Raw genomic sequence first — 14,029 nt, 5'->3', positions numbered from 1 at the left:
TTGACTAGAAAAGTGAAATAAAAGATTCTAGAGAAAGAAACTAAAACCCGCGTATACATGCATTCATGTATATGTGAAAATTTGTAAACTAGAATATGTAAACATAGAGAGAAAAGAATGAAGAAATAATCATGTACACATATATGTATATAACATATATATACATATGTGTCTTCATGAGATTGAAAGTAATTTAAAATATCTTACTTCAAATTTGATGTAGGTTTGAGAGAAGCTTGGGCTCATGCAAGAGCCTAAGTTAAGTCTCCAAAGCCATATTAGAAATGATTCTTTCAAAAATTATTTTGAAACCATGATCTTAAATATTTTTATATAGGAACATAAAACATAGTTATTTCATTTGTTACAAAAAAATATGTTTCTTTCATCGTTAGGTATGGAAGAAAACTAAACCACACGATACGGTGCTCATTAAGGTTCCTAATCAGATGGTTAAAAGAAAACTAATGCAAAATGACATGAAAATGTATATTAACTTGTACGCATTCATGAGGATTTTTCTCGAGTTGGACAAGCCCTCATATAAAAAATTAACATAAGAACAAAGAGTCTCAAACCACACTCTCATTCTCAATATGCATTCACATACAAATGAAAAATCAAAAACTATGCATAGATAATATCTTAAAACAAAGGAACATTCAAAAAAAGAGAAAACATTATTTTAATTATAAAATGAAATATTATCTCATTTGCTCATGCTCCCGGTGCACTCAATCGTAGCTCCTTGACTCTAAAATAATGGTTTGAGAGTCATCCCATATGACCATGGGGAGATGAGGAGGAGAGAAAATAAGGTAACAACAACAAAACTATATTCAAGAAAATGAATATCATAATTTAATCATAAAATGAAAGATTACTTCACCTTTTCATGCTTTCGGTGCACTCAAGAATAGCTTCTTAACTCTAAAATAGAAATTTGAAGGCTATCTTATATGACCATGAGAAGATGAAGAATGAAAGAAACAAGAGAACCAAAGCAAGGTTATATTCAAGAAAAGAGAATATGATTTAATCATAAAATGAAATATCATCTCATCTTTTTATGCTCCCAGTGTACTCGAGTATAGCTACTTGACTATAGGATAGAGATTTGAAAGCTATCTCATGTGGCTATGGGGAGATGAAGAGGAAAAAAAATAAAAAAATGGAATACAATGTTGATTACATATCTCTAATGAGAACGACTTTGAGGAAAATGAACATCTTAGTTTGGAATGATCAGATTTCCCCTTGAGTGAAGCTTCAAGATGATGAAGATAATGTCTTCAAGAGAGTTGTAGTTTGATGAAGCTTGCTCCAAGTTGGAGAAGAAGAAGAAGAAGAATTAAAAGGAAAGAGGAAGATGAAAATGGATGAAGAGAGCTAAGGGAAAAAAACTATAAGTCTTCAAGTGAGAATGTACTAAACTTTCTCCAAAGGCTAGCTCATGCTCAGGAGGAAAGATTGTGGAGGTATTTATAGAGAGTTTTATAGCCAAAATAATCAAATTAATATTTTAACATGGTGGAAGGTCAACACACATAAATACCATGTGTTATCTAAAATCGTATGTGATATTTTTGGCTATTCATATATCAATTGTTGCATTAGAGTCAACATTTAGTACAAGTAGACATATTCTTGATTTATACAGAAGTAAATTATGTACAAAGACCTTGGAGGGTTTGATTTGTGCACAAGATTGGTTGCGAGATAAGGCTGAAGGTAATTTATTTATAATTAATGTTTTTAAGCATATTTTTGTATTGCTTATTTTATTCTTTTATTAGATGTTCTGATTTGCCTACTCCTTTGCCTGAAGCAGAAGTACGATTTGCATATGCATATATTGAAACTGAATCATAAATTAGCGGTATATATTCTTTTGTATTTATATGTTTTCTTTACATCAATCAAAATCTAAAGTTATTTGTGTCTAAGATGTTTATTTAATTAAATTTTTCATTTGCATAATGCAGCTTAATATGATCGCATTATCCTCAGGAACTTAATATAATGTCAAAATGGTTGAAGTATATATCCAAATAGAAAAATCATATCCATTGTGTTAAATGGAGGCATTAAAAGAAAAATTTTGCAAGCTTGTACTATATGGTGAAATGTTTATTTTTTTTATTGAAGTTGCCAAGGATGACTCGTCTAGTTTTTTGTTACATCAACGAACAGTAGTCAAGTATAATTTTTGGAAATTTAAATTCGCATGTTCTAGAGAATGAAGTTTGAAAATGTAGTATGCGTGTGTGTGTTTCAAGTCAAGTTTGAGCTAACGTAATGTTAAGATTGAGTTTCACAGTTCATTTGGTGTTTACTATATATTTTTCGTACATAAATCGGATTTGGATCAGATTTACGTAGGGCTTAAAAGCCATAAATCAGATTCAGATGGTTTCAGATATAACTTAAAAGTCAGATTTGGATCAAATTCAGATTGGATTCGGATATAACTTAAAATTTGGATTCGGATCAAATTTGGATATAACTTAAAATTCAAATTCGGATTGGATTTAAATATAACTTAGAAAACAGATTTCGATTGGATTCGAATGTGTATTTGAAAGTCGGATTCGGATATGGTATAATTCTTTTTTCATCCAAATTTGAATCCAAATCCAAATCTGAATATTTGAATATTTGAAAAGTCAGATTTTGTAAAAGGTATATCCGATCCGAATCTGATCCATTGACATCCCTATTTCCACACCAGGCTTTAACACCACCCTGAACATTAGAGACATTGAGAAAAAGGAGAGGTTTCAACTTTCGTCAAGGTCGTCAAGCTCGACCAGCCCGAGCTCGACTCAGCTCAAAAAATTCATACTCGGCTCGAACTGAAGTTGAGATCCTTATAGCAAGCTCGAACTCGAACTCAACTCATTTAACCCATCTAACTTGTTTAGGTGTTAACTCATGTCAGCATTAACTTGTTTAACTTGTGTAAGTGTTAATTTGTTTAACAAACGTAACTCGTTTAACTCATGTACTCGGCTCAAAAGACTCATGCTTGAGCGAGATCCTTATAGCAAGCTCAAGCTCGAACTCGAACTCGACTCATTTAACCCATTTAACTCGTTTAGGTGTTCACTCGTGTAAGCATTAACTCGTTTGACTCGTGTAAGTGTTAATTTGTTTAACTCATGCAACTAGTTTAACTTGTGAAACTTTGTTTTTACCCTCAAAAGTTAAAAATAGTTATATCTTTCAACTTGTTTTGGCAATATTATATAAAGTACAGGTGCAAGTTGAGTCGAGTACAAACGAGTCAAGTTCCTGAAACTCGAACTCGAGTCATTTATTATTTTGAGTATATTTGTAAGCTTGAACTCAGCTTGTTTATAAACGAGTCGAGCACGAACTGAGCTTTTTCGAGTGAGTTCAGTGTCTTGCCTTGTTGTGCAGTGCTAGCTCGAATTTTCAAGAATTTGTTCCCTGAATTTTTTTTTTTTATTTTCTAAATCAAATGGAATCTTGAGGGTGGGAACGATTATTTTTTCTATAAAAAGTTAAAAAGGAGACGAACATGTTAACTATAATAGAAATAATAATTATGAGTAATTAGAAAGAACACCACGAGTATAATAAACTGTGGGAAAAAAGAAGAAGAATTTCATTTTTTACCTGTATTTTCCCCATAACTTTGAAAAAGCACTGCTCTTGTGATTTTTCTAACAAGAGCCACACTTTGCATGAAAATTTTCAAATAAGGGCCCAAATCAAACCACTTCAACCTCTTATCTAACACATACCTTTCATGAACAGCATTGCTTTGATTAACAAAAAATTACAAAAAAAAGATTCCTTCATTGAAATTATAAGAAGAAGAAAAAAAAAAGCTCAAAAAATGGAAATCAATTTCCCTCAAAAGAATAGTACTGATCCATTAGTGCCAAAAGAATGAAGACCTCATACAACACATTAATAGAGAAGACACTTTTTTTTCAAGGTGAGTGGTTATTTTTTTCCACCTTAGTCTTCTACCTATGCCTCAATTGTAGGGTTTCACAAAGCAAGTGTTAGGACCTTTTATGGTATGGTTCAAAAGAGTCTTCTATGAGGTCTTTAACATGAGCTCCCTTTAAACCCCTTTATTTGTTTAAGTTTACCGATGTTTTTTTGGCAGTCGGTAAATATGAGAAAACAGTTTGTGCTTCAATTTTATGGTTGACTGAACCGAGGAATGGCTTTCATTATGTTGTAGAGCAGCTCAACGACGGCGTCGAGAGGTCCGGGAATGCAGTAGTGCAAGCAATCGCGCCTCTGCACATGTCCTTCGGCTCTCAAGCTCAGGAGAGAGTCTGCATCGACATGTATGAAGCCAAACTCCTCCACTAGTTCCTTCACAAGACGGTTCTGGCTATGGAATTTCCCCCAATTGTGTGGTCCCTCGTTGTTGCTGAAGTTTTGCCTCTTCTCCAGTGGCCTTTTATATCTCATGCAGTTCAGGTGACCTTCAGAATTCCAGAGTTATCCTTATCAACAAAAGGGCATCACAAAAAACAGCTGTGGCTGTAATAAGGTTAGAAGGGGAGAACTCTGATAGTCACAAATAATGTTTTGGAGTTTTATATGATGAAGTTTTTTCCAGTATAATACGGTGAACTTACAAAAATAAGAAAAATACGATAAATTTTTAAAAATTAAAAAAAACTAAAAATAAGAGAAAAATAAATAAGTGAAAAACTAATAGCACAAATATCAAAAGATAAGTAGATTTTCAACAAATAAAAAATGAAAAATGAAAAAAATTTGTTTGGCATTAAAAAATAAAAAAAATACATTACAAACACGTTTTTTCGTTTTTAACACTTTTTGTCAAAAAAACACGTTTTTTAAGTTTTAAACTGTAATTTAATTTATCGTGTTTTTCGGTTTTTTTCGAAAAAACAAGTTTTTGGTGACTACATATATGTATATATATTAGAGATGTACCAGGCGGGGTGTTCCGGACGAACACCAGAAGCTGGGGATGGCGCTTTCGTAAATAAGAAAAGGTAGAGTTCAATGCTTTCAGGACGACCTCATCTGCTTCATAGTGAGCTCCCCTGTTGAGGATCAAGATCTTAACCTTCCATTTCTTTATATAATCCGTCCACGGCCGTTCGATAAATCTTCCTCCATGCTCATATCTAGCTTTTCCGGTCATCGAAATCCGGTCGTTTCTGATGAACGATACGTTGAATCCCCCTCCCCTTCCAAGCACGTCGTCACAGATCCTGAATCCGGGACAGACCTTACACACCGGATATCCTTCTTTGATGAGCTTTTGGGCGTTTGGGTCCTTGATGAGGTTGTTGGTGATGGACCATTGGAATCCATGGTTGATGGAGTCCCCAACCACCATCACATTGCCCCTTGCCGACCCAATGAGCTTGCAGAACTCGTCCCGGTCCACTGGTTCGATCCGGCAAGTCTCGTTCGTTCTCCAAACCCACTTCAGTTCTTCTCTCACCTGCAACCATGACCAGCTAGCTCGGATCAAACTCGGTCGAGGTTATGCAAACGCAGATCAAGGGTCAAGTAATTAAACCACACTAGTCATTGCTAGTACAAAAAAAGAACTACAATAAGTATAACATGCGCGTTAGGTGAGTGTGTCATGAATTTACCTCATAAATTGAAACAGATTCATGAAATACTGGTTTTATAATTTATTGAGGTAGATTTGCAAGACAGTAGTGTCTGTCAAAATGACCATTTATGTTTGATTTTTAAAAACCATTTTTAATAAAATCTAAATAAATAAAATTTGCAATTTGATAAATATAAATTGTTAGAAAAAGTAGAAAATTGACACGTGGTACTTTTGAAATTTCCAGCGAAGGGATCAATTTACCACTAATTCCATTCCAATCCATCAATTCAGGCTGACAAAACTATGATTGCTACTGTTCCCATCAAGTTTTGAAGGGAGATATTTTATTAAAATAATAAAAAGAAACTTTTTTTAAAAGGATAAAAATGATTATAGAAAAGTAAAAATGTTTAAAATGACCACTCCTTTTATAAAAAGTTTCAAGGATGCCCTCACACTCCTTTGGTGCATATTCATTGCATGACAACTACTCAAATCCGATCTCCAAATCCCTCCAGTTTTTTCCTATATTATCAAGATCTACGATTGCTTTGGACGTGCATGGTCAACTGAACTGTTCCTATCAAGTTTTGGGGATTTTTTTTTTCTTTTTAATGGCGGGCAATTGCGTGCATCCGCCGGCACTTCTCTTGACCAATAGCTGGCTATTAATACGCGTCCTGATTGTTGCTTGTTCTTACATTATTGATCTGAAATACTGTCCGCTACCAAAGTGCCAAAGTTGTGATTTGACGAAAACAAATATTTTGATGGAGAAATGATTTGAAAGGTTTGTTCTTAGCAAATCAACTGGAGAGAAATCATTTCTATATGCATCCGTGCCGTGGTGATGGTCAAGAAAAAAATTCAAGAAAATAAAATTTTGATTGAAGAATGAAAATTACATAATCATAATTTCTCTTCAAATTGAAATATGAAAACAAGATTTTAGGTTTCAGTTTCTTAATTCTAAAAACAAAATCCTCTGTGTGTTTAATAATTTTAATTTTTTTTTTAAATAAGTATTTTGATTGTAAAAATTCATGATTATATTAAACGGTTCAAGACAAACTAATAATATTGTTGAGCAATTTTCAAGATAATTATAATGATTTTTTAGTCAGTCAGTTCTAAAAGTTTTTGAACATCCGGGGCATCTGCCTCCCGCCCATGGTTTTCGGCTCTGCCTCCGAATTGTGGACATTTTTACTTTATCCAGATTCCATTGGCAACAGTATCGTCGTTACACAAACTTTTGAGTACAGGTTCAGACCCAGCCCGGATCCAGTTTTGGACCTAATTGGATCTCCCCTAATCAGATTTGGAGTCTGACTTAAGCTTGGATCTGAATTTACGAGACTGAAACTGGATACGCCGAGAGTAAGAAACTGGATCTGAATTTACGAGACTGAAACTGGATACGCCGAGAGTAAGAAACTGGATCTGAATTTACGAGTCTGAAACTGGATACGCGGAGAGTAAGAAACTGGATCTGATTACAGGTAAATCCCTTTCAAGACTCGGTTCTGGACTTCATTAACCGTGCGGGTCAAAATATAATTTTTCAAAATTTTATATAAAACAAATGAAATTTTCTAAAATTTACACATATATATATTTTAATTTTGAGATGGGGTCAGAGCCCAAGAAACCTCCATCTTGGCTGTGGCATATATATATATATATATATATATATATATATATATATATATATGAAATTTGGAACAGCCGGAAAGAATGAAGTGTTTGCCAAAAGTGATATGGTTTGAGAGAATACCGTCCAATTTTGAGGAGTGAGGAAGGGTTGTTCAGCATCTCTTCCTTTCAAGCCAACGTGCTCCTGATCACAACGATCTGTATAATTCTCTGCCACATAATCCCAAGGAATATGTCTTGGAGTTGCATTGTACACCCACCTTCCTGATTCACTATATTGCTCCATAATCAGTTCATATACATGCTTCCCTTTAAATATATCTTTCCTAACTAGTTTTCTCACATAGCAAGGCTTTTCTCCTGTTTAAAAGTGCAAAACTGTTTGCTCGAGAAAAAAAATTAAGCGAAATTTTAATACAAAAAATAGAAAGATGAAAACGAATATCTGGTAATTAGAAACTGTAAAAACATGATAAAAAACATAAAAAAAAGTGGGAAAAAACTTGCCTTTCGCTTTTTTTTTTTTTTACGTTTTTGGCATTTTTTTTGAATCCCTGTTTGTTTCTAAGGCTATGTTTTCTCATTAGTACATGTAGATATACTAAAGAACATAAACTAAAAGATGTATTTCAGTAATTTGCTTATGACAAGGCAAAAAAACAGCGCTACATATTTTGATAACAGTATCCATTCTCCTTAACATCTGTCGGAACAGAAGCATGAGTTAATTCTGCTACAGATCACTATATACACAAATTTCTGCAATCGATGACAGTGAGGAAAAGACGGGTGCAAATCAACTGCAGGGCGCGTCTTTATATTTGAGTTGGCTGATGATGAGAGGAAAAGATTACCTCATGCAACGGAGATGGTTGTGGAAGGAGACGACAGAGTTTCCTCTAATGGCGGTGCCGGAGATCGGAGGCACAATGGTTTGCTGCCGATCCGTGGAGTTGGTGCTCAGTTCCTGAAAGGAAGAGAACAAATCGGCCATGTCAAAGGGCTGCTGCTTGGAGATGAACCAGAATATGCCGATCACAGAGGCCCATAAGAGCAGCCATGGACAGAGATCCACCAACCCTTCTCTGCTCCTGGCACTGCCCATCTCAGACAGAGAGAGAGAGAGAGAGTACGCTCTGGAATTGAATTGTTCATGTCTTGTGAATGAGACATTCAACTCCCGGAAGAATTTAATTTTTCACTTATGAAATGATCGGGACTACGAAGATAGCCGAAGCCACTAGCGTGCACGTCAAATGCTTTGACCTGGTAATTAAAAGTTGAACTTTCGATAGTCGGCACTGAATAATTTAATGCAAAGCGCCCATTTAATAAACAAGAACGTGTGAGCTAAAAAATTTTTATGAGGGAGGTGAAATTAAATTTTTTAAATTTTGATCGGGCTGAAATGTCGTTTTTTAAAATTTATATATAATTTTTTTTCAAAATTTTTTATTTTGAGGACATGGTATATTGCAAGAAAGCAAATTACTTTGCATGTAAAATGAAATATCAAAAGTCATTGATAGTAAAGCCCAAAATGTATCAAACTTTGGTATCATGAGATTTTTTGGCGACATGTGGGTGTGTATATATCTCAAAGGGAAGAATGAGTAAAAACCAATTCTGGGAGCAGTTTTTTTAAGTTGTTTTCCTTTCTTCCCGATTAGAGGAGACCGACAACCAGGGTAGAGAGCCGAAACTCTCAACCATTTGTCTTCTTAAGATACAAGACAAATCTTACTTTCTTAATTTAATGTTAAATTTTTTTCATAGTTTACTTTTTTGAAATAACTGTTCAATTAAATGTTGTTTTTTTTATCCAAATCTTACTTTCTTAATTTAATGTTAAATTTTTTTCATAGTTTACTTTTTTGAAATAGTTTGGCCCTATATGAATCAAGTCCGTTGACATCCCTAATCGAGGATAATGTCAAGTTATTTCTCATTTATTACACTTAAAAATGATCAAGAATGTTTTAAAACGTTTAGTAAAACAAAAAACTTTTACAACTGATGTTCAATTTTTTTGGAATTCTAAGTTTCAATTTACCTTCTTAGTGGAATCTCCACTAAAAAATATTATTATTTACGAAGTTTAAATTTACTTATAATTCCAACTCTACTAAGTAAATGCGATTTGGAACCAGTGTTGTAGAATGCAGGTCTCGGAAGAGAGAGAGAGAGAAAAAGAAGAAGAAGGGGAGACAAAAAAACGGTACATTTGGCCTCACAGAGTGTCGCTATAACATAACACCCAACAGGGGCAGAGTGAGGATTTTTTTCAAGCGCGGGCTAAACGATCTAACGAGCTTATCCGGGCAGGGTCAAACTAAATCCGAACAAAAAAAATACATTACGCAACTAAAAATTTTTAATTTTTTTTCTCAATTAGCTGGGGTGGGGCATAGCCTAGGCAGGCCCCCTCTCCCTCCGCCCATCCTCCCAACCCACCAAGGGAGGAGGTGTGAGGGCACTGGGGGCAAGGACAGTGGACATCGAGAGGGAAGAGGTGCGACGGAACAGAGAGAAGGCGTTGGGAGAGAGGCTTTTGATGCTTCAGCACCGGTAACATTAGAACCATCCGATCTGGATAGATTAGACGGTTTCAGCCTTGGGCATCGAACCTATATATATATATATATATATATATAGATAGAGAGAGAGAGAGAGAGAGGTGTTGATCACCATGTCAAATAAATAGAGTAAATTGAATTTCTTTTTTTTTTCTTTGATTTTTACTACATTCCTTCGCTCTAATGTTAATTGAGCTTAAATTTGGCATGATTCAATTATACTAGCGCTTGAATTTCATCAATTAAAGGTAATCTACTCGTCAGCATATATTATGTCGCTTTAGGAGAACTTGCTTCTTGAAACATGCATGGGTGCGCCCCACTTGAATTACACATGAAACTGATATCTACACCAATTGCACAAGCACAGCACTGTATTTGCTCAAAATATAAAGAAAACGAAAATGTTAATTAAGCATGTGGTAAAGACAATGGGAAATATAAGAATTAACAATGGACCAGCCCTCTTGAGTGAGCTGGGTTTCTCGGGATTTGAGTCACTATTCAATTTTCATATATATGTTAGATATCCGAAAATTAAAAATCCATGAAAAGAACAATGAACAATTGCTGTACCATAAATGTTAGGTCCACTAACAGTTTAACATGCAGAGAAAAGAGAGAGAGAGAAAAAAATGTATCAGGTGGTGTGTTCCTGAAGAAAACCAGGGGTGCCGGATGATGCGTCTTTATATAAGAAAAGGTTGAGTTCAATGCCCTCAACACAATCTCATCCCTTTCATAGTGAGCTCCCCTGTTGAGAATCAAGATCTTAACATTCCATTCCCTTATGTAATCCATCCAGGCCACTCAAGAAAGTTTGCCACTCAATCATCTCTAGCCTTGTCAATCTCCGACGTCCGGTCGTTCCGGATAAACTACACGTTGAATCCCCGTCCGGTTCCGAGCACGTCGGCGCAGACTGGAAATCTTAGGCAAGTCCTGCAGACAGGGTCTTCAGCTTTGATGATAATTTGGGTAGTTGGGTCATTGATGAGGTTGAGGGGCAGTGCCAAGGTAGGGCTCGCTTGGGCTTTGGTCCCACCTCAAAAAATTTAATATATATATATATATATATATATATATATATATATATATATATATATATATATAATTTCACTTACTCTATATACATTTTGAAAAATGATATTTCGGCCCTAGTCAAAATTTAAAAACTTTAATTCAGCTCCCTTCATAAAAAATTTCTTGCTCCGCCCCTGATGAGGTTGTTCGTGATGGACCGTTGGAGTCCATGGTTGATGGAGTCTCGAACCACCATTACATTGCCCTTCTTGCAGAACTCATCTCTGTTCCCTGGCTGGTTTGGGCAACTGTCATTGCCTTGCCACACCTATTTTAGCTCTTCTCTCACCTGCAACCAGCAGTCTAGCTGGGTGAGATTGGATAAACATGATCCAGTGTTGATTGTATATCAAACACACCTAAATTTTGATTTCATTTTTCATTTAGTTCCCCTTTTCCCATGTAATGTAGCAATTTTCTTGATATAAATGGACACTTAAATAGAGCAAGTTGTTTGTTATGACCTTTCACCTACGACGCTAAAAAAGTCTGAACCACATGATCTCGCGGGACAAACTATCCGCTGTCACAAATGGTTGAACTGATACACCCAAACAACATAACATGTTGCTTGTTATGGTGAAAGGCCCTAACCTGACGACACATGGCAAATCATACTCGGGCCCTTTCACTGTGCCACCCAAGTGGCCTCTAATATTCAACTTATATTTGTCATTTTTAGTTAGTAATCCACAGTCTCTGTGTTAGGCATCTTCAACGGCAGTGCGCGAGTGCCCAACTCACTATTGAGCACCAACTGAAACTATATCGGTCAAAGCCTACCGCACCCAATGGGTCCAACATGCGTCTTGGCCAAAGTGGTGACTCACATGTGTGCTATGGCTATTGGTCAATACCAAAATTAGGCCGAGCTGCCTTTCGATTTGACCAAAACCCAAAGGCCCACCCTCCATCGACCTTCTGAATTTTCTTTGACGTAAAATTCAGCCTCATTCGAATAAAATGAGTTACAAATTAAGAGATTCGATTCATTGGCTGATATTGACATCTAGCTCTTGACTTGGAACAGGTGAGCCGTTGACCGAGCCAACCCATCCAACCAGACCTTGTAGTAGGAGGAGTTACCTCAAGAGATCAAGATTCTAATGGGAACAATTTGTCATTGTTTCATCAACCTACACGAATCTACTCCAAATATTAGAGCAGATTCATAAAAAGTGTTTTTTATAAATCTTCTCTAAACATTCATAAAACCGTAATAGTTTGTTATTGTTCTCAAACAACATCTAAAGCATGTACTGTCCAGTTTTGAAGCATGTACTGTCCAGTTTTGAGAGGTTAGAGAAGCTTTCTCGGCGTCCTTCCCTCTCAGTCCATGCTGCCTCTCTTCGCAGCATTCCGTGTATCTCTCAGCTATGTGCCATGGAGTCGCACTATAGATCCACCTTTTTTATTCACTAACAATAGAGAATTGGAGATCAATCAGTCACAACCAGTCAAACATTATTAAATTGATATATATATATATATATATATATATATATAGACAAGTTAGGGGAATGCCGTGGCTCCTCCACTGAGTTGAAAGGCAGATGTTGATAGAGGTAGACACCAAGTTCCGTAAAATATCTGTAGTTGCAACTGCACCTAGTCACTAGAGGGGTGTGGGTGCCGGTGGGGGGTGTTGATGCAGATGTGGGAATTTCAACAATTTAGGTACAGGCGTAGCGATTATATATATATATATATATATATATATATATATATATATATATATATATATATATATATATATATAGTACTTTATTATTTATATTTGTATATAAGTTTTTTAAAAGATGATTTAGTTATGTGCATAATTAAAATGGTCAGTTTTGACCCAATCAAACCGAATGTGTATTGAAGATAGCACTCTAATGGCATTAACTCTATAGGTGGTATAAATAACCATTTGCTTGTTTATGCCTCCACTATAGTTATGTGCACAAATAAAAAAGGAAATTTAAATTTTCCTTTTTAATAATGCTCAATTGAAGTTAGCGGGCACGTAGGGATCGCATTCACATGGTCACAATATTGGAGGGGAAAATTTATAGGTTATTTTCGCAGGTGATACTTATTTTTTTATATTCTCACATTTTAAATTTTTCATATTTTTATGATAAAATTTGGGTAAAAATGAAATAATTTGTCTTCAGAAATTATTTCTCAAAGGGCTGTCTGCCTCTATAAGAAAGACCTCTTAGGGGACGTTAATAGTTGAATTTTTAGCAGGGTGGAGTTAAAGACTTTTTTTTGGTGAAGATGCCTGCCAGTCCAGATAATTTACTAAATTTTCACAAGGGCTCAACAGAAAATTTTGAAAGTTTTATGTGGTGATTTTAATTGTTTTCAAAACTGGGGAGGGGGCATCGCCCCTGCCCTTAGGGTTGCACAACGAATCGAGCCAACTCAGACTGACTTGAGCTCGACTCGTTTTTTATACAAGTCAAGCTGGAAGTTAAATAAAAACTCGAGTATGTCGACTCTTATTTTTTTTGTTTTAAATTGTCTAATTTTCCCTCTCTTTTTTTCGTCTCTTCACCCACTCAGCCAAGTTTCTTTAAACTTCATTATTATACCCCACTTTCTTTATTATACTTTTCAATCAATCAATCACTTTTTTATTTTCTCTCCCATTTTTCTCTTTCTTCACCACTCATGTTCATTTTTCCTCCATTTTTCTCTTTTCCCAACATGCTGCCTTTCTTCCTCCCCACGTCGTCATTTTCTTCTCTTTTTCTCTTTTCCCAAACATGCTGCCTTTCCTTTTCCCCACGTCATCAACACTTTCACCCATGCATAGCCCTCGCTTGCAGCGAAAAATGAAGGCATTATCAAGTTTAAACGAGCCGTTTGAGTCAAGCTCGAAGGCCGTCACTCGAGTCGAGCTCGAGCTGAAGCTGTGAAACTCGTGTTGAGCTCGAGCTCGACTCGGCTCGTGTGCAGCCCTACCTGCCCTGCCGCACCCCTCTCCTCGTCTCAGCTCCTGAATTTTAGAAATATTATTTTCATTCAACACCAGAAAACTCATATTTAAATATTACTCTCGCTGGCTTTTGAAATGAATGAACAAGAAAAAAAAAACATCGCATAAGCAAAAACTAGTTTATGGAAA

At 35.6% G+C, this 14,029-nt stretch overlaps 1 protein-coding gene across 2 annotated transcripts; it reads right to left on the bottom strand.

The window, feature by feature from the left end:
* Nucleotides 1–3,794: 3,794 nt before the first annotated feature.
* LOC116266621 (uncharacterized) lies at nucleotides 3,795–8,428 on the bottom strand. 2 transcript variants are annotated; one of them, XM_031647905.2, is made up of 4 exons: nucleotides 8,107–8,428; nucleotides 7,374–7,524; nucleotides 4,954–5,473; nucleotides 3,795–4,472 (listed from the first exon to the last, which is right to left on the bottom strand). In XM_031647905.2, the coding sequence occupies exons 1-4, from the start codon at nucleotides 8,355–8,357 to the stop codon at nucleotides 4,180–4,182; spliced, it is 1,215 nt and encodes a 404-aa protein (XP_031503765.1). In that variant the 5' UTR covers nucleotides 8,358–8,428; the 3' UTR covers nucleotides 3,795–4,179. The 2 variants fall into 2 exon arrangements, with proteins under 2 accessions (XP_031503765.1, XP_031503766.1); XM_031647906.2 differs by having other exon boundaries at nucleotides 4,332–4,524.
* Nucleotides 8,429–14,029: the final 5,601 nt, after the last annotated feature.

Source organism: Nymphaea colorata, chromosome 13 (assembly GCF_008831285.2).
Source record: "Nymphaea colorata isolate Beijing-Zhang1983 chromosome 13, ASM883128v2, whole genome shotgun sequence".
In the NCBI taxonomy this organism is placed as follows: domain Eukaryota; kingdom Viridiplantae; phylum Streptophyta; class Magnoliopsida; order Nymphaeales; family Nymphaeaceae; genus Nymphaea; species Nymphaea colorata.
Note: the sequence above shows the minus strand (reverse complement) of the source record. Positions and strands in the feature narration are given on the sequence as shown.